This window comes from Triturus cristatus, chromosome 6 (genome assembly GCF_964204655.1).
Source record: "Triturus cristatus chromosome 6, aTriCri1.1, whole genome shotgun sequence".
In the NCBI taxonomy this organism is placed as follows: Eukaryota; Metazoa; Chordata; class Amphibia; order Caudata; family Salamandridae; genus Triturus; species Triturus cristatus.
In genome coordinates this window covers 854266554-854288656 of record NC_140589.1, presented here as the reverse complement: position 1 = coordinate 854288656, position 22103 = coordinate 854266554, and the positions used below count along the sequence as shown (strand labels likewise).

Here is a 22103-nt window from a genome sequence, read left to right as displayed (position 1 = left end):
GAGAAACCAAAGCTTCCCTTCACAGGTGGAGTTGTGGCCTGTAAAGAAAATCAATACAATTGGAGTAGAAGGCTGGATTTATGTCGACTCGATAAAAGAGATTGATAAACAGAGACTATAAGAAAGAGACAGGCAGAGAAGGAGTGAGCAAGAAGTGACTGTCTTCACCTTGTGTGAGGGTTTTCACAACATTACTCTCTTTTGCGCTTGAAATAAAGTGACCTCGTTCCGTTTTTGTGATTAACAATGACGACCGTCATGTATACATCGAGGTTTCAATTGAGTACCCTGGCATCCACCTGAATACGGTCACAAAAATAGTTGGTATTGAAGGCACATTTTTATTTGCAGTTTTATGGAGTGCGAAAGTGGCTCAAGGGCATTAGAGTGCTTTGCATGAGCACTTGTTTACATTACCTATTTCTTTTCATTTGTTTTTCGCAGGGGCAGATCACACAGATAAAGCAATTTGCCCAGCATTAGGGTATGTTGCGTTAAAGCCGAGACTCGAACCTAGGGCTATTTGTACAAAAGCATATCTGCGGGTCCGTTTCCAAACACAAACATGCTTTTTCATATGTACAAAGCACAAATTGTGTTTATGTAACATGTTACCCAATCGCAGTTTGTGTTGAGTGATTCTTATTTGGAAGGGGCAGGTGTAGGTTGTTCCTTACAAATACCGAATTGCAGTGCTTTGTATGAATCTTTTGACCGAATTTTAGTGGGGCGCATTAAAATGATGTAACGATTGCCACCACTGAGCGTTACGCCATCCTTTAGTGAAATACCCCCGCCATATTATGATGGCGGTGGGTATCGTGGCGGACGCAAAGTCCGTCTGCCGCTTTTCCGCTGGGCCAGTAATATGGTGACGGTGCCTAGCAGACACCGCCAGCCATATTATGATGTGGGTTGTTAAAAAGGCCTTTCCATGAAGGATGGGGGGCATTGGCTTTGGGGGCCCATTGCGGGCCCCTGGGAAGTTGGGGGGTACACTTGTGGGGTTCCCATGCTACTCCCCTGCAGTTCCCTGCACCAAATGGCAGGCACCGCGTGGTGCCTGCAAGGTGGTGCAGGGAAATGTTGTGCATGCCCTTTTACCATTGCATACCGTGCTGCAGCCAGCAGCACCGTCTGCAATGGTAAAAGGCCAGGATGCACCCCCCCCCAGTATGGGGGGCGCATTCCTAATTGGGCCGGAGGGACCGCCGCATGTCTGGCGATCGGTCCCACTGATGGAGCAAGGACTCGTAGAAAAGAGACTTGCTGGGAAGCAATCCTCTCATTTAACTTCTAACCTTGTATTGACTATGTATTGTGTAGATTAATACGCACCACATTTTACATATAAGATAGAGAAGCTTATACGTATCTCACTAATAAATAACTCGAGCTAAATTCTAAAATGGCCGCTACCAGGAGATCTTTATTGCGCATGCGTCAACTGCATCTACGTAGTATGACGAACTGTTGCTTAGAGGGAATTTCTTGCGCCTGCGCAGACGCTATTAAAATGGCTGCTTGAAAGCTCACATGCTTAGCATCTGCTTTACTGAAACTACCCTAACCTATTTTTCTAATGCTAACGTGGGGAAAGCAATAATGATTAAAGGGGTGTAGAGTAGATTTAGGTGGTATACAGTAAAACCATTTTATTTTTAAATTAATATTTGCATTTTTGATTTTCTTATTAGTATTTGGGCCTCTCATACGAATCTGAAGTGTGTAACCCACCTGATCTCTGCACATGCATGGTGTGACTGAGCCGGAAGAAGTGATGTGACTCTTGAACACAGTCCAAGGACGCAGGGGATACATACCCTGCGAACCAGCCCCGAAGTCCTCCGAAATGAATAGGAACACATGAAAATGATACTTTTGTGTCTAATAAAGATGGGAATATGGGTGGGAATAAAGATTTATGAATAAAAATCAAGGGGTGGGATCTTTGAACAATGGACTGCAAGACTAAACTGAAAAATAAGCATGGTGTGATGATCATACCCCCTTGTCTGTCCAATCAGAGTTAGTAATTTTGCGATATTGAAACATTAATAGGTGGTACCTGAATACCAAAGAGTATAATTGAGGTAGTTTTAAGTTAATTAGTCAGACGGAGATTTGTGGAATGATGAAGAGCTCGGGATGCTGTCGGAGTGATGAAGAATCGGATGCAGAACAATCTATCCTAAAATTAATTTCGAAGAAGATCGCGGAAGAACCTCGAGGAGGAAGAGAGTGTCAGAGAGGGATGATTCGCGAGCGTCAGTGTTAGAGAGGTCATCTATCCTATCCTGAATCCTGTCCTGAAGCCTTTGTCACCTGATCTTTCCCGGGGCACCGTTCCCAGCTCCTTGGCCAGGGGGCAGGTTTTCACACCATTTTAGGTAAATATATTGTCATGAACATGCAGTTGTGCTTTTCTCTCTATCCTCTCCTTTCTGAGCAACGTCATTGCTAAGTATGATATATCTGTTTAATTGATTGATAATTGAATCTTCTTTCCTGTGAGTGACGGAGACTGTACTGTACTCTGAAAGTGGTTCACATGAAATTAAGTTAGATAAAGCCTTTAAAATGTTTTCTGAGTCTGTGGTCATTTCATTGGAAGAAAAATTCATGTCATTTCACCATCAACTAGTTCAACTAATGGTCCATTGACCAGAGGAAAGAGCTTTTTGATCAGTGAATGATTAGTTAGGAATGATAGGTAACTAATCTTGAAGCAAGAAACAACACAAACTTTGACTCCAGCGGTTTTACTGGCCTGTGTGTATGTATGTGTGTTTATGGGCCCAGGTGAGTATATGGTATTGGAGGATCTGTTGCTGGTTCACCGCTGGATCACCATCACCATTATGATGGCGGGCGGACTGATGTCCGCCCACCATCATAATGAGCCCCTTAGTTCACAAAACATTCTTTTTTTTTTACCAACACTTCAAAGGTGGTGGTAACCATTCATAAATGGGAAGGGGTCTCTGCAGGACTTCTTCCCTTTAAGAATGTTGAAACAAATATTTTTAAGAGTAGGCAGTGATCCAAAAAATGAAACATAATTTATTTTATTGGAAACTTATTTCATTTTATTTTTTGAAAAGAATCCCATTTTCCTTCAATGAAAACGGGCTGCCTTTGAAATAAAAAATGCTAGCAATCACAGACATGGTGGTCTGAAGAACCCCCAACAAGCCACCATCCCTGTGATGGCTGCAGTTCCTAATGGGTCTCAAACTGCGACCTATAGTATTAATATTCATGAGGGAGGTTGATTTGCGACCCACTAGGAATTGCCATTTCAGACTTGTACATTTTTATACATTAGGATGTGAGATTTTCAAATTGCGATTCGGTAAAAACCCTATATTTTGTACATATTCCCCCTAGTTCTCCTGTTTGTTAGGCCACATATTCTTGACCAAAACCAAAGTATAAAGCTGAAGATTCACCATATCCAGAACTAATCTTCATGAACCCATACTCTGGCCATCATTAAGAGTTTCTCATAAATAACAAATTTGGCAGCAACTGGGAAGTAGAGGATGAACTGAAAATGTGAAGTTTTGTGGAAAAACGGGCTTTCACATTTTTCCTGCCACGCATTTCACCAATATATAGCACCAGATGTATGAAAGACCACAACAGCAATTCCTAAATAGCGATTTTTACCAAATCTATATTCAGAAATCGCAAACCGCAATGTAGAAAAAAATCGCTAATAATTAGCGATTCCCTAAAAGTCGCTATCCTGAATACCGATTCGCAAATACTGATTCTGTATTTGCGAAATCGCTATCTTTAAAAATTGCAAATTAGCGAATCTGCTATCCAGGTGCATTCTGATGACATCACATACAGGAAGTGACCCCTACCATGCTTTTTCTGAGTGCCTGAGGCTGTGGTAGAGGCAGGGAGCAGGAGCACACACCTAGGAACTCCACAGGAGTGCTCAGGCAGACACCAACTGACAGGAGAAGGGAAAGGAGCCTGCAGAAAGGAGAAGGAAGCACACATTTAGTGAAAAGGAGTTGGAGGTCCTCATTGAGGAAGTGGTGAAGACTCATGAGCTCCTATTTGGCAAGAAATCACTGCATGTACCTGAATTGCAGAAGAGGAAGATCTGGCTGGAGATACAAGCCAAGATCAATGCCATTGGGGCTCCACAGTGCTCCATCGATGACCCGAAGAAGCACTGGTATGACTTTCGCTCCAGGGCGAAGGAGAGGGTAGCAGACAGGCTGAAGCAAGCCAAGAAGACAGGTGGAGGACCATCATCAGAGCCTGCAACAACACCCCTGGAGGAATTGGTGGAGTCCAAACTCCAGACTGAGAGCATAAGTGGCATAGGAGAAGTGGACAGCTCAGCCCGAGACAACACCAGAGAAGGTAAGATGCATGCACAGTTTGTCCTGAACCCTCACCCTCCCCAATCCCCAATAACACTTGAGCAAGTTAGAATTCCACTCCAGTCCACATTTTGATAACAACCAGCAATGCATCATGGGAAATGTTGTCCCTAAAATCATATAGCAAAGCAGTGACATAGGTGAACACAATCGCAGGGGACTCATACCAGTCAATAACCAAGCAGAGAACTGTTAGTGTGAATATCAAATCATGTAAATTTAATGTAATACAAATGCTTCAAGGAAAGACAGTAAATGGACATCTTGTATCCACAGGTGAATTGCGCCACAGGCAGAAGACAGGAAGACACATGAGGCACCTGGGCAACAACATGCAGTAGAGGAAGAGTCGCAGACAGCCACAGATGCCACACCAACAGCAAGAACTAGGAGTTACACTGTGGAAACACTACAGGAGATGGAGGGGGGAGTGAAGGAGACACCGGAAGGTCCACAGGCCATGCCTGAAGAGCCGACACAGTCTCCAAACCTACAGTCACCCATGCAGCGTAGCCACACCAATGGTCTCCGACGCAGACCAAGGCCACAACGTCTTTCTGAGCAGGGTGAGGAATTGAGTGTCTTTGCAGGTCTTGAAGGTACCATGGTCAAGGTACAGTGGCTGCAAATGAAAACAATGAAGTTAATGCAATGGCAGCTGGTTTCCCTGAATAAGAACATGAGGGACATCAAGGAGGGCATTAATGAACTAAACACCACTGTTGCTAAGGGTCATAGGGCCGATGCAGAGTGCATGAAGGGCATGACTGTGGCAGAACAGCAGTTATGCACCAACATGCAGAGTGAACGTGGCGCAAGGTGCCATGAAAAATAGCGCATGGATGGATACACGAAGGCGGTCAACCGCCTATGCAATGCTACAGCTGTCTTGAGCAGACACACAGTTGCCATGCAGGTGGAAATGGCCCACTGCAGCCAGGATGTTGCAAGGGGGTTGGTGCAGGTCACCAGTGCTGTTGAACTGCTTCATACACCAACAAGGCTGCCACAGGGGCTGGGGTTGATGGAGACAGAGAGGAGGTCACCAGCTGCAGCACCATTACTCCACCTGTCGCTTAGCCCAGATGGCAGAGTGCAAGGCCAGGGCCAGCAGCAGAACAGTTGTCAAGGGAGCGAAGTATGAACACTGACCGTAGCGGTGCTGGGCGTGGGCGCAGGAAAAAAGTCCATGCTGTGGCAGACATTTGCTACTGGGTGAGGTAACCCATGTGGGACAGTGGAAGGGGTTGTCAATTTGCATGCAGTGTTGACATGCCATGATGTGTAACTCAAGGCTCACAGAGGTCAGTATTGTGAGGCGGTGTGCATACATATTGCCTGATGTAAGGACAATAAAACACCGTTATTCAAAAATCAGTATCAGTTTTGTGTCATCACTCAGTTAGAAATAGTTGTGTGTGATCTCATCACGTCTGTGTCTCCCATCTGCGGCTCCTACACCACCTGCTGCTCTGTGATGTGGCCGTGGGCATTCCTCATCCTCTGAGTCTGAATCCGTGATTTCCACTGAGGTTCCTTTCTTTGTGGCCAGGTTGTGTAGCATGGCACAGGTAGCAATGATTTTGCAGCATATCTTGGGGCAATACTACCGTGCACCTCCACTTTTGTGGAGGCAGCGGAACCTGCTCTTCAGCACTCCAAATGTCCACTCCACCACATTCCACGTAGACTTATCGGCAGCATTATATCTCCTCTCACTTGGGGTAGATGGGTTGATAAATGGGGTGAGTATGAAGGAACGCACTGCATATGCGCTGTCACCTAAATGGTACAGGATGAAACATCAATCACAGGCAACTACAGATACAACCAAGGTATACATCAGAGTGTGTCACATGCATTTACCTAGCAGGTATTCTTCTTCAAATTCTCCCCCAGTCAGACGTGTATAGATTCCACTATGCCTGAAGATGTAGGAGTCATGCGTACTTCCTGGAAATGTTGCTACTATATCAGTTATGATGTGTGACGCATCACAAATGACCTGGACGTTGATGGAATGATAGGATTTTCTGTACCAATATACGTACTCAGTAGCAGAGGGGGAACAGATTGCAATATGTGTCCCATCAATGCACCCAATGACATGTGGGAATTGAGCCATCTGATAGAAATCCATTTTGGTCTTATGCAGTTCCTGTTGCGTGGTGGGAAACCGGATGTAATGGTGCATTGTTTGAAGCATGGCATCCAGGAAGATGTTGAGGAAGCGTAACAGGCAACTTGGTGAGACTACTCCGGCTACAGCTATCATCCCCTGGCAACTACCTGACGCAAGTATGTGCAGGGAACACAGGACCTGCACATGTGGTGGAATTGCGTGGGCCCTGCGTGTCAGATGCCCCAAGACTGGATGCAGGTCACCTATCAGGTCTAGGATGGTAGTGGAGTCAAGCCTGTACCTCTCATGTATTTTGCCTTCTGTCAGTTGGAACAGGGTAATGCGCATTCTGTATATGCGTTCCTTTCGCCCCCTCATCCTCTGTGCTGCTGCTTGCATCCGCATTCTCCTTACTATGACATACAGGGCTGCCATTGTGTGAAAAAAGATGCATTCTGGGGCTGTTTATATGCAGTGCACCTGGTTACCACCTGCTTTGAGTTGGTGGTAATTTGCACCTCGCAAATAGCGATTTTCTGTGAAATTGTTATTTACGATTTTTCATACATTTCTTTGCGATTTCCTATTTGCGATTTCACAATTTGCGAGTCTCAATTTGGGACTCGGTAGGTCAGATTCGCAAAATAAGTATTCACAAATTGACTTGTCTCGTTTTTTATGAATCCTTATTTTGCGATTGGATTTTTCCTTCTCTACGTTGCACAGGGCTATTTTGCGGTCACAAACGCTGATATTCTGTGAATTTCAGAGTTTGCAATCGCTATTTCGCTTGCTACATCTGGCCCATAGTTAGGTAAAAGTCCTCAGAAAAAGGGAATAATGCACAGAAACCGGTGCAAAAAACACAGTTTTCATAGCTATTTGCATTTCGAGGGTCAAATCTCATGATGGTGCAATACTACCCCTGTAGTTTCTGTATCCTGCGGTATTTGTAATTCTTCAATATAGAATTACTATAATCTTAATAAGCCTAGTATTAGGGGGCGAGAATATGAAGTGACCAGGTAAAAGAAGGCTAGCGCCAAGATGCCTCAGGGCATTCACGTGCTTTATAAGCCACTTTATTTATTCATTCATTCATCGCACAAGGAAATAGTTCAACAGATAGGCTTAAGACATGATTACACAGTACAGTCAAGGGAGCAAAACTGTGGCAGTTCGATTCCTAAATACATAGCACATTATTTGCAGCAGCAGGGAATCCTGGTACACCTATACATTCTCTCTACCAAGAGAAAAATCCAAAATTCGCAAGACTACTAAACATTTGCCCTAAGTTGATAATTTAACTCTGATCAGAAAGCATGCAGCTCATTGGCTAAATGAAATCCATACTTAATCTATAAAATGAATAAACAAACTAAATTGCTATAGGACTAAAACTGGAGAGAGTACAATGGATCATAGCAGGAGCAAGGATATCGATCATGTAACATAGAAATGGCACCATATCCTTGCAGCTCAATGAAATTACAGGAACACATAACACTTAAATTCGCACATGGAGAAACAAAGCAACTGTAAGCAGCATTCCATAGTGCATAAAATCACTCCAGGAAATAAATATATAATATACAGAGGTGGGTGTCACCATGTAGGCATGATTCAGATGCACTTTCCATTAAAAAGTAATGTTTGATTATCCTATACTTTTTGATCCCATGGATAGATTTTCACGAAATGTGGTAAGCCATTTATTTTGACAGATAAAGGGCAGCATGCTAATTTTAGTGTAGATCCATACAGAGGGTAAAAGCTAAGGGGTCATGATAACTAAGGGCTTTGTTATGAATGATGGCGGTCAGACTTACGTCCGACAGCCATCATATTGGAGACGGGACCGCCCAACTTGCTGTCGGCAGTCCCACCAATGATATTACAATGCGACCGCCTTCAAGGCAGTTGCAAAGTGTATAGTCTGTATTGCGGCGTGTGCTGTGGGCTGCAGCACATGCTGCAGTGAAAAAAATAGACTTACAGCATATCCCTGCACTATGTGGCAGGAACCATATAGTTCAGGTATATGTAGGGGGTACAATAGGTGCCCCCCAAAATCCATAATTGAGAGCCAAGGGGGAAGGGGTGCCTGCTACAGGCCCCCAATGTCTCTTTCCACCAGCCTTTTCATGGCAGGTAAACCGCTATGAAAGGGCCAGCGGGGAGGGACATCATAATCCATACGGTGGGGCCTGGCAGGCCCCACCCCCAATCATAGGGATTGGATTTGCCTCCGAGGGTCTGATGGGCTCCTTGAGCCAATTGGTTCCATGGCGGTCAGTCTCTCCCACCGCCACCCATCCGCCCACCATCCTAATGTAGTGGGTGGAAAACATTATTACGATGGTGGTGGGACTGCCACTGATGGTTTGTCGGTGTCAGTCTCACCTTCATCGTAATCAGGCCCAAAGTGTTTTCCCATTTTAGCTTCCAGAGGAAATTATTCTTTTGTCTAAAGCCCAAATAATCTGATGGGATTTACATCAAACTTGGCATAAAAGTAGGATTTTACTCAGAAAGTATGCTTTTGATAGTTTGATCTAATACTGTTCAGTGGTTTTTGAGCTATTAGTAACCCGGAAAAGGTGCCAGGTAGGCTTGCAAGGGTAACCAAACCTTGTATATCTTGTCGGTAGAAAAGCCAGTTCTTGATTTGTGTATAACTTTGGTACAGTTTGACCAATAAGAAAGCCATTTGGCAGAAGCTTAGTATGTTGAAATTATTTGTGGTATTTTCACATTTATGCACATGAATCAGGAGGCAATTAAAAATGTAGGTGAAAATAATTATTCATCTGCTAGTAGGTTTGGCACAGTGTGATGATTCTGCACAAAATGTGGCTATTGCTTAAAAGGATTGGCTTTCTATGGGTATGCAAAGTTGTGTGCCATTTATTCAGAGGGGACTAATTTAGAAGGGAAGTCAATACCATTTTCATTTGTTTACAAGTTTGACCTGTTTGACAAATGTACATCAAATGAGAAAGGCGGTTTGTTAGTTAACCCAGTACAAAAGACATATATTGCAGATGTGCTGTATGAATAGCAGTACTAGGAACATGAATGTGTGCCTAAATCTTGTGCCTCCCTAACACTGGCGTAATGAGGAGAAATATTTTAATTTCTCCTTGTTTTTTAAATCTTTGTATGTGTGGTGCATTCTGCAGCACACATACAAATAGGAAATTGCCTTTCAGCATAGTTTTTGTACAGGAAGGGAATCTTTCATGCATAAAAACTCGAATGGTCGCTACTTGCAATATAAAATGGTGGAGTAGCATGGGGGTGTATAATATAAAATAAATAAAAAAGACTTACCTGCCGCTGACACTGCCAGCCGCCTCGGTGCTCCTCTGCCACACAACACATGCTCCTAATATTCCGCACCCAATCCAGATGCTTCTCTCATGCTAATACCAAGCATGAGGGAAGCACCAGGATTGGCCTGAGAAGGCTGGTTTGATGCTCGCTCAAGCACAGGGAGCCTGTGCCTAATCTTCTCCCAGCTGTGCAACACAGCTGAGTTGGAGAAATACAAGTGCTCATGTCAGTTTGGCCATCCTAAACCAACTAGCCAAATCAACATGGGTTAGTGCCCACCACTTCTTCTCCCTGTCACTGCATTGCCCCGCTCCACACCTACTGGCATTGGCTCAGTCAGCCAGTGAAAAACAAAATTAAAATAAAATTGCTTTATTATCATTTTATTTTATCCAATGGCTCAGAGCAGGTGAGCGATGCTCATCCGCCATCATGGAGGAGCCGCCACTGAAAAAGTCCACTGACCACAACACAGACATACTTGTGCTATGGTGCAAGGGTGTTCTCATTGGCACATGGGATCATAAAGTGTGTCGGTGCAGGGAGAGAGCAGAACAGCATCACTTCTTTCGAGCTATGGCCCTGTTCTGTGCCCTTTCATTCACACAACCAGTGCAGCAACTTCCCCTTCTGCGCTGCATTGTGTGATTTATTTGTAAATCTGGGACCCAGCAAGTAACCACAATACATATTTCAGGAGTAAGAGCTATTGACTTGGGTGGCGTGCAGAACAAATGTTCTTATGTTTGTATCCCACCAGGAGAGTGAACTCAGTTTGTAATTAGGGTGTTTAAATTGACAGTATATATAAATATGGCAGAAAAGAAATTCCTATGTATACATTTGTTTTTTAATAGAACACAGAAGCTCTTTCTGTGATTTGTTTTTGCGTTCACAAAGCCCAAGTAGTGCCCCTCCTTTTTCCACTCTCTCTTTTGATGATGTGGGTAAAGCAGGGGTGAAATAATCTCTTTATTTATTTGACATGAACTGGGGACATGGTAGTGCGCACAAGTCACTGTTAACTCACTCCGGATTACTAGTCATACATAATAGCACTGTCTGGATTATTGGTTGAGATTTATTGATGGTAGGGCTTTGTTTATTCAACTACACCATTTTTTTAATTCACTTCCACTTTAACTTGCTCACTCGAAGTCATTGACACTCTTTCAAAGGTCTCTGAACAAATATGATTTAAAGTAGTACAATGCTTAACCAAGAGTGAGGATATAAAAACTAAAACAAGTCAGTCAGTCAGCCAAGTGCTTATCACAGAGTATGGTAGTTGTGGTGTTGCAACTGCCTAGATGTGATATTACCTGTCTTGCTTTGGCTACTCAAAGGTTTATGTTGAATTTGATGCTCAATATGGATTGTATACCAAGATGCTGTCATAATGACAACAAACAGCATTGCTCTCAGATGTATCACGTTGTATACATAAATGGGAAATGAGCTGCAGTAAAAACATTATGGCATGGTTTTATATTAATTTGCAATAGATTTCAGCCACCCTTTCTCTGACAGAAACCATTCAGGGTAATTTTGTGATAAATGTGCTATAGACTCTACTTGGGTGACAGTCTAAAGCAATCGGTCCCGGCTGTGGTTACTGAGGATGTTTGCCACTGTTGGGGTCTATCAAACTGTTTCTCTGCAAACTGGAACAAGTACAGTTATTTCTGCACTTGACTCTCAGGGTAGCAAGGGTGAGCAGCCACAGGATTCTCAGGGTGGCAGTATGAAAGTGAAGTGCTTGGAACTCAACAGTCAACCAACAGACACAATAAAGTATTGTTAAGTCTGGTTCTATTCTTTTAAACAAAAGAGAGCACTTTAATCACACAATATTACTAAATACTAGGCATTCCAAAGGTGGATCAGATACAGAGTTGTATACCCTCACAGCGTCTAATAAAATGCACATAACCTTTTGGTGTCCAGTACACCTCACAATCTCTCTCTTGCGTTTGACTGAGGCATTGGTATTAGTACAGGTATAGGCTTAGCACAGGTGAAGATCACGAGTGATTGCCACTTATGTTAGTTCAATTGTTTTTGGCCCAAACAAGTTCATGCAAGCAATGGTTAGCATCATTGGCAACAGTGTTTCTCTACTTATACTCAGGGACAGTCTCCCATATTGTTTTGAGTTATCTGATCAGTGACGCTGGTAATTCCCAGGTGCAAACCAGTGTAATCAGCGTCTTCAACTCTTGAACTTTGGCATTGGGATGGGAAACCATGAATGGTGGACTAGCCCCCACCACATTATTGGGTGATGAGCAACACACTTGGCGGGTTTGTCAGCAAGTGCAGCTTTTGGGTCAACATAGGTGGGCATTCAGCTTTGGAAGTTGTAGTCCTTGAGTCTAGTGCAAGTGGATACTCATTCTCATCTGTTGCAACCTTGGAGGCTAATGAAGACAGGCTTTCATCTTTTAGTCTTTGGCAGTTCCTCCTGTCAGGTGGACACTCTGGGAACTTTGGATGGTAGTTGCAGCACTAGGCCCTGAGGATTGATGACAGGAATGCCAAGTCGCATAGTGGCAGTTTGGTCAAACATTTTTTATGCAGCCTATGGTGGGAGCAGAAACAACCCACAGAGGGACTCTGTGTATGTCGGATCATCACTATCTATGAACCCACACAGCAGTCAGCTACTTCTCGGTACCCCACACCTCAAACAGCATGCAGACTTCTCCTCCTACCCATTCTCTCCTTTTGCAGTGCCATGCATTCTCCTACCCTCTGTAAGAAGACAGTCAGGCTTTTAGGCATATAAGCAAACCTTCAGCTTCTCCAGCAAGTTGCAAACATCAGGCAATGTCCCTTCACCTCAGGTAGACTCATTCGCATGCCGATCCCAGTCCTAGGCACACAGCAATTCCTCAAAGATAGGGAGAACTCCTTTCCTTGGTCATGAAGAACTTGGACTGGAACAAAGTATGGTGGTTTAGATCTAACGTTTATGCACATTTTCAGAACAGGGGATGTGATTTCACTCTATCATGCTTCAAAACAATGTTGTACTTTTTAAAAAGTGATTGTTCTCACAGCAGATAGTAATAGGGCAGGCTTGAACTGACGCATCCATAATATGAACACAATGACTTGTGAATTCTTTGCAACTGGGTGTCATCGCCTTTCTGAAGCAGTAGTCAGACTCAGACAAAAGGGCAGGTCTTCACCTTATATAACAAAAACTACAGTGCCATGCCTCACTTCTACTATCTACAACATGTCAGACCCAGAAAGACCTAATAAGCAGGCAGACTAACAACAATCTCATGTAATTTCTAAAGGTAGCCCTATCTCCATCCTCCTCATTTCAACATATGTGTCTCCACCTTCCACCCACAGGAATGCAGGCAATACACTTCAATTGTCTGAGGAAGCTATCCTAACCCTCCATCTTGTGCCATGATACATAAGGGGCATCCAAAATGGAATCCACTGGCACCAGTACTAAGACAAGAAGTAGAGCCCTACTCCTATATATGTGCTTCACATGCACTGAACATACACACACACTCTTGACACAGAATGTCAGCACAAGTTTGTGGGTTTCACAAATCAGAAGAATACATGAGAGAGGCTTCCGATGACAGAGAAAAAGGTCTGCTTTCACTAAAAAATTCACAAAACATGGTATGCTGCTACCTCCTCTTAATGTATTATACCCAGGGCAAGAACAGTAGACAATTCCCTATTGAAGGTGAACATAGTGTGCATCTTCTGAACACTGGACAGATCCTGGAACTCTCATTGTCAGTGAGAGGCCTAGGCCTCTGAATTGACTTTAGGCCAAACTAGCAATCAGGATAGCAGATTCACATACAGTCGGCTACTAAGGATACAGGTCAACACCCTTTTACCTTGAAGGAGACATTCCCATATCACAATGTAGTAATATAGAATTTCTTAGCGGACTAGTACTGGTAAAAATTGCAGCAGTACTTCACTGTACAGCTCTAAATGAGCCAGGATGTATGTACTTTCTGTCACCTGAACACATTTGGCCATTGAATTGAAAAGTATGTTATATGTCATTTGAGCAAGAAAGGTTGTTATTGAACAGTATTTGTTGTAGAAAAGTTGCAGATAAAAACCCACTTAAATACATTTCCATTTTTTAAAACAGTAAAATAGTCGATTCTTTTTTTCTGCTGAGTGCAAATATTTCACAAGCATTCCTGAAACCTCCTCTAAAGAATAGGTTAAAAGTGATTCTTTGAATCCAAGAATCTTGGGCTATCTCCTAATGTATCTCTGCATCAGACACTGGTGTGCACATTTCCATAACGATGAGTATGCAACACTCTTTCCCTGTTAAAGTTGTTATGTGTGAGGAGTGACTTTTATTCAGGATTCAATCACACTCTCATTTCCCCATAGATTCATATCCGTGATACATGAACAGACATGCCACACATTCATATTCGCCTACCTCGCTTGTCAGTCTTGCCCTCTACTTCCACATAGGAAGGACAGAACATGATTGCATGCCTTTTAAGGTGACACATGACCTTAATACATCAGCACTTAACACTGCAGTGGTAGAAATATTCCTATTAACAGCCCTAAACTAAGGGCCCACATACTGATGTCGAGTCACCTATTAATTATGCCTTACCATCTTTTGAGGGATGAGTTATGGTTGTGTAGCTAACCAGGACCATATTTTAGTGTTTTTCAGTTAACAGTCGTACCATCACTACTTATTCACTATTTGTGTTCAGCAGTTATTTTTTAAACATAAAACACAACATCAGTAATAACACACACACGCAAATAAATAATCAAACACTAATTAACAATGGCAGGTCCAAAGTGAAGTGATGTGTGGCATTATCAGTACTGCCAGCAACAACGCCATTTATAAACACATCTGTTACATGAAGTCATAAGCATTGCAAAGACTGTAAGCAACAGGAGTTGGTCCCGGCACCTGCCTTGCAGACAGGTTCTGTGCTCAAGCTTCCATACAGCCAACCCCCAGCCACTGGGATTTGTCTTGAGCTACACGCAGCAAGCGGCCATGGCCCTTGCAGGTAAGAGCGATGTGGCCGGGTGGGGGGAGATTTCGAGGGACAATGCAGAGGGAAAATTAAATAAATAATTAATTTTCCCTCATCCTCTGCTGTTGAAATCCCCCCCACCCCCAGGGCCCCCGCCTCCTCACCCGGCCCCACCGCTCTTACCTGCACAGGCCACAGTTGGCAGCCAGGGCTGAATGCAGAGACAGGTGAAGTGCAGGCCCTACCCCAGCCATCATGAGGGCAGCTTAAGGCCAGGAGCAGCAGGATTTGCTTGCAAGTCATCAACTGCAACCATGATCCGGGCACAACGCAGTGTGCGCCCAACACCCACTGCAAAGGGCCTTCAGCCATACACAGCAAAGTTTGGAGGTAGGTCTGTACTCAATCTCCCATGCAGTTAACCCATTGCTGCACGTCACCTTTGGTCATCACACCATGGTTTGGCAGAAGAGACTAGTCTGTAATTAGCGTCTACACCCAAGCATCTGTATGATCAACCCGTGCAGCTGTTTGTCTGGCCGTGCCCCCAACCTCCTCTGTAGCCAACCCCTGCTGCCTAAGCAGTTACCAAGTTACGCCCTTATGGCATCTCGTTCGTGCAGATCTGTCCAACAGTATCAGATTTATTAGTAAATCAAAGATTTATGACCCCCCCATTTAACTTCCCCCTTTGCAGAATCCACACCAGGGTTGGATTGAAAATCCAAAGTAGCCCTGAAAATTTTGACGGACCACCCCCCCTGCTGCATTAACTGGGGGCTGATATAGCAGCACTGCTGCAAAACTGGCCCCCGGTAACAAAAATAGCCCCTACCGCTGAAAATTCGCCCCCACCCTTCCAGACTCCTGAGAAAAAGCCTGATGCCAGATACGGCAGGTCCGGCCCTGATCCACTTGAAGCTTGGGATCTCTGCACTGGGCTTAACATGAAAACTGCCTGATAAATTCCATGCAAATTCATCAGAGACAAGCCTACTAACAAATTGCATTTTCCTTTTGAACCCCTTTACACTTTGACTAATCTTACGACATCCATATGAAATTGGGAGTAGCAACAGTAGGGTAACTATGCTGAATGTAGACCGAATTTTGTACTGATCTTTGAAATGGTACCAACATTATCAGCAAATTATTATTTCTTGATCCCTTTTTTACTGGTACCATCCAAAACGGCTTTGCAAGAAACTTGATAAACCAAGAACATTTCATGCAGATGTCGTGTACAATGCTAAAGTTGTAAGTAAATAAAAAAAAACATTTCACTCTAGCTATCTAACAATCCAACACTTTTTACTACTTCAAATACAGCAAAACGACTTAATGGACGTACTCATACCATAAAAACAGTCTCATTCAGATTAAAGGTCTATTTTTTGCTAGGTTTGGTGTAAGTCTGTTGAGCAGTTTTACTGTAGCAAATTGTAAACATTGCTATGTGAGCAAGATCGAAATACACTTCATACCCGCCCCCCTTAATTAACCCACTTTCTCAAGTCCCCCCTGAGATAGGCAGGTACAAAACGTGACATATCGAAAAGAGATGAACTAAATTATATGCAGATTTGTTAGACTGTACCAAAGTTATAAACAAATTAATTAAGGACTCTTTTACATGGAAGATTCTTCTGAAGCATGTTTACACTGTTGCTACTGCAAACTGCACCTGCTCTCTACACACATTTGCCATGTCCGCCAAAACTGTCAATCGTGTGTTGTAACATGCCATCAATTCAAGGTTCAGTCTTTTGATGTTGTACTGAGGAAAATTATTGTTAATAGCCTTCAAAGGCACTATCTTTAAAGTTTGTTCCAATTGGTATTTCTACATTTTCACAATTATGTTGAAAGACTTAGCGCAAAAGGTAGTTGTTTATTGATTGTGCAGGTTGTGGCCATGGTATCACTACTAGGGGTGGGCGAAGTTCGCAATGTAAAAAAAAAAACTCCACCTAACTCCGCACAAGCGGGCAGAATTGTGCTTGACCATCCATTTTCGCTGATTGGTGTGAATAGAGCTCTCCGTGTAGTATGCGCAAGCAAACTGCACCATGCACACGCTGCCATTTTGTTTTTCCTATTTTGTGCATGGTGTTGGACCTACTTCTGAATCCTAACTATAGCTTTGCCATCCTTACTTTGTTTGAGTTTGTTTCCCCTGTTTTACATTTGTTTCCTTGATGTGTGTATTTGTGGTCATGTTATGTAATTATTTTCTGTGACTTTTAATACTTTTCCCACAACTGCCCCACAATACCTAATTTCTCCCTCTCTAGTCTATTCCTTCTCTTCCTCCTGTCTTTCTGTTATTCGTATTCACCTAGTGCCATGCCAGAGTGTGGGAGAGGTGGGATCCAGTGCAGCGAACCACACACCCTGTGGGCACCGGCGCTGCCCGGGGGTGCAGCCTTGCACCATTTTCAGCAAGGAGGAGGTGGCTGCATTCCTTGTTTTGTTCAGCACCACCTCCGCTCCATGCTAGCAGCAGACCTAGAAGTGTCTAAGCATGGCTGCTGTAGTGGATGGTGCGCCTTTGCATTTGCCAATGTACTGGGGTCCGGCGTTCCGAGCAGAATCTGATGCACCTCTAGGCTAACATCCTGGACTGGGAGAGGGAACTGCTTAACCTGCTGGGCTTCCAGGTTGTGAGGCCTGGTGAGTACTAGTAATTAAATGTTGCTAATTTTTTGTGTCCTATCCTATAATGCTATCTTTTTTCCAAATAGCATGCTGCACACACTCAAAGGTAAGTTAAGTTCATGTAACACTACAAGTATTATGTGATCCAATTTGGGTCAGCTAAGTGCTGGGTGATACCTAGTTCTGCCTGTTGCTGTAGGTGCTATCTTTGGCTGATTATGTTAGCAGTTATGCTAACTCCTCTGTCCTCCTATCACTAACATTTTGGTACTATGGTAGTAGTAGTGATATATTATCGGTGAGTGAATGGTCTCTGTGTCTTTCTTTTTATGTTGCTTGTACAGTTTAAAGCAATCTTTCATTGATGCAGCATGCACAATCCGCATGTATGCATTGGAAAGGGAAACTGACAGAGTTGGGACATTAAAGGGGGTTACATTTGTAAAGCAAATATCAAGTATTTCCAAATGCAGTTTAAGAAATTCACAGTAGGGCTTAGGTAAGGTTTTTAAAATTAGGAATAGGTAAACTGGAAAATTTAGGCATTCTTTTTTAGAAAGTATAATTTCAATATGTTACTATGTTTGCCTGTGCATGTGAACATATTTTCTAGGAGATAAACTGTATCACTAATCTATTCCTATTATCTTCTTTATTTCTTCTGCACCCAAGGGCAAGAAGAGGTCATTAGAGGGTCGGGCCGAAAGGGTGCCACCACCAGTACCTCTGCAGGTGAAAGGTCCACCGCCAGTACCACAGCAGATGGCTTTGCTGGCCTCAGTAAGGTCATGTTAATATTATTGATTTCTCTTTTATCTCTCCCCATTAGATACATTTTGTCTAATTTCTGTTATAAAGTCACTTTCTTTTTAAAATGCTCATCGTTTTACTCAATGTTTATTCTTGTTAGTTATCCCTCCGTGCATTAACCTTTTTTCTATATTTCTTGTTTGGCTAGCTGACTTCCTCCTGTGTCTCTACTAATCTGTAGCTTCAGGTTACTTCTGCTTGGTTATGCTGTCCCTCTCCCCTAAATTTCTACCCAGTGTACTTGTACTCTAAGACTAAGACTCTAGACTACGTAGTCTACTGTGAAAATTGCAGAGTTTGCAGACCTTAGCAAGCTCTTCTACGCTAGTTCTCTGAGATGGCTTTCTATTTCTTGCTCAGGCTCAAATGACGAGAGAGTTGCCATTGTTATGGTAACCCCCAATGCTGTTCTGTATGTATTATTCAGAATCCCAGCAGTTTTGATGACAGTGCAGCATGGCAGAAGTGTAGTATGAGGTTGTTTCCATTGCATTTGCCAAACAAAACCATACAGGGTATATGTACAAGGAAATGACGAAGCACTGAGCTGAGGCAAATTTTGCTGCGCAATGCTCTGCCATTTACAAAATGCAGGGATGCGCCGGATTTACAACAATAAGGCACACCCCTATGTGTTTGCTAGCACTTGCGTCAAATTAGCTGCCTAGAGCCAACACAAATACCCTTCCGCCATAGTGAAAGGGTGCCCGCGTTGCAGGGAATGATTGTTTATGTGCAGGAAGCTGTCCATTCTTGCACATAAACAACCAATAATGGCAATTTGCTACGTCTATGTGTGCTGCATTCTGCAGCTCACATAGAAGTAGTGAATCGTCATTATTTGATTATTGCTTATGTGCAGGAAGGAAACCTTCCTGCACATAAACAATCATTAATGGCATTTTTCTTTTTCTACGTGTGCTGCACAAAGCAGCACACATACAAAAAGCAAAAACGAGGTGAAATAAAAGCATATCTCCTTGTTGCACCATTCTAATGCCTACAATTGCTGCCTCAGATTTACAACGCCTTGTAAATCTGGGGCAGCCTCAAAAAGAAATGGGTTTTGTAGTGGAATGCCCTCAGCAACACTTAATACACGCCCCTTTCACGCAGATACCTGCGTGAAAGGGTACCATATTTACAAAGCGGTGTTAAGCGCAGACACAAAAAGTGGCTTAATGCCCCTTTGTAAATATGGTGCAGGGCATTGTGCCACAGGAACATCAAAAATGTGACATTCTGGTGGCATAACACCCTGGTTAATATGCCCCTATGTCCTTTATTGACTAATGTATTCTACCCCTTGTACTTTAAATGACTCACAGCCATCATATCTCTGCCCTACCATTTCAGTTGGCTTCACTACTGCCTTTTCTAGCATTTTCAACCAGTAAATGCCCTAGGTGATATTTAAGATGGGAGAGAAGATACTGTAAACTGAACTGTAGTCGTGTATTGCTGTTGGATTGTGTTTAAAACAACAAAAAGTGGAGACATATATGGCATCCAAAATGTGTAATGTTTTTCCTAGCCACACATACCACCAGTGACAGAGCCAGCAGCACCAGTGCACCAGCAGCAGCTGAAGGGGGAGTCTCTGCAGTGGCAGGGATGTGCAATGGTAATTCACATTGCTTGGTTATTGGCAATTACTAGTATAACCACTGTATTTGTTAAGTGAGGCAGATCCCACCCACAATTCACCCATGACCTTCCTGCCCATGGCACTTTGCAAGTCGCGACCCATGGGCATGAACCCTCCAAACTGCAGCATGATTCAATTCAGCACTGCAGTGTTGGATGTGCAATGTGCGTCTGCTTCTGTTAATGTAGCAATTACAAAGCTTTCAATGGATTGCAAACCGAAACAGTGTCTTTCTCTTCCCGCTCAGTGCCCACTCAGTCACTCACCTCCTACTACTGTATTCCTTTATTCGTTCCCGTGCTCCTCTGTCCCAGCCTAAAAAAAGCATTGGAAAAGTATATTTATGGCATGTGCCACATGTTAAGGGACAAGTTGTTCATATGGCTCCATGAATTTGACATTAATCTTATTTCAGTTTCAACTACAGTGAATGACTAAGTATAAGGTACATCATCAGTAACCCCCCCCCCCCACTATATGAGAGCAAAATCTCTACCACACCTACCCGGCCTTTTCCATGTACCTTACCTTGCTCCAGCACACTTATGGCCTGATTTTAAGAGTTTGGTAAAGGGAGTTACTCTGTCACAAACTTAATAGATATGCCGTCCGCCGTATTACAAATCGTAATACGGCGGAATGTATAACTGTAACGTTTGTGACAGAGTAACCCCTCTGTCAAACATTAGTCTAAATCTGTTCCCAACTCAAGTTTCCTTCCATTAGGGTGAGGCCAGGAAGTAAAGAGGGATTAAGTGTCTGTGAGATTGTGTTTTGCAAATGGAATACTCCATGACGAACATGGCATGGACCCAACAAAATGTACATATCCGTTTCTCTACCCTGTAGACTGCACTGCATTGTTTTTCCCACCATCTACTTATGGCACATAGGATATCGTTTATCTGCATGTTATACATGATGTAGGTAACATATTATTAATCATGTGCCTCTTTGGCGTCAGGGTAGGATTGAAAGACATTTGGAGAAGAGCAGGGCCATTGGAATCAAAGATGCATTTTTGTCCATTGCAGCTGCCCCAGCTGCAGACTGCAGAGAGTAGCACATGTTTACCCAATGCGCTAGCTAGCATTCTTCTAGTTATTGATCACAATTCTAGAACACGTGTACTCTATAGTGGATGATACCTCACTTGTTAAACAGGGGTATTTTTTCCCGACACAAAGTGTCTTTGTGTTTTACTTGTTTTAGGAAATCCCTAACAAGCTAAAAATCACTCTGCTTTTTTAATCTTATCCTTTCAGCCAGTCAGTAGTTTGATGTAAGCCAAGTGTTGTTAAAATCATGTCTCTGTGACTGACATTCCAAATCACATCCAAAATTCTAATGGCCCTAGGGGGCCACCAAATGTACTTATACTGTGCCACTATATATATATATATATATATATATATATATATATATATATATATATATATATATATATATATATATATATATATAAGAAACAAGTGTTTGCACAGAACACTTTTTAGAATTTGTCTGTTTTATTTATTTCTCTTTCTTGATATAACTAGTCCTGCTGGTCCACCACCACCACAAGACCCGGCAAGAGATTGCAGACCAGTGGCAGATACTGGAGGCCTCCAGGCAGCACTACCAGTGGCTGGTGGACGACGAGGACCCAGCACATGCTACTGCTCCTGGGCCCAGTTCCACCTGCCAAGCCCATGCGCCTCCAAGCCAAACCATGATCACTGGCAGCTGAGAGCGCTCTGCTACCCTCTTTCAGCACGGCTCCGCAATCGCCGCATGCTGCATGAGCTGGCACACTTGGACCATTGAATGGTACATCTCAAGGCCCACATCCAACATCTAGAGACCCTATCGGAGAAGGCCCTCTTCTAGCTCTTTTTTTTAATATTTTTTGTTTTGGTGGAAGGGAGTTTTGGGTGGAGAGGATGGGAATTTGGGCAGGGCATTTGTGGGCAATTTGGTCACGATTTATTTTTATTTTGGACATTCATTGGGGATGAGGAAAGAATGTGGGAGAGGGTTTGCCTTGTTGTGGGTGGACAGGGTGTGTTTTTATTATATATATGTTAGCAAAGGGGAAATCTTTTATCATTCGT

The 22103-nt window shown here is 43.2% G+C and overlaps 1 protein-coding gene across 1 annotated transcript in view; it reads left to right on the top strand.

The window, feature by feature from the left end:
- LOC146817961 (uncharacterized) overlaps positions 1 to 21739 on the top strand; it is a 97638-nt gene extending 75899 nt beyond the window's left edge. The window contains exons 4-5 of the mRNA XM_085609722.1: positions 4113 to 4389; positions 21549 to 21739. Coding sequence (XP_085465848.1) covers positions 4113 to 4389; positions 21549 to 21739 — 468 coding nt within the window. The remainder of the gene's footprint in view (positions 1 to 4112; positions 4390 to 21548) is intronic.
- The last annotated feature ends 364 nt before the right edge of the window (positions 21740 to 22103 follow it).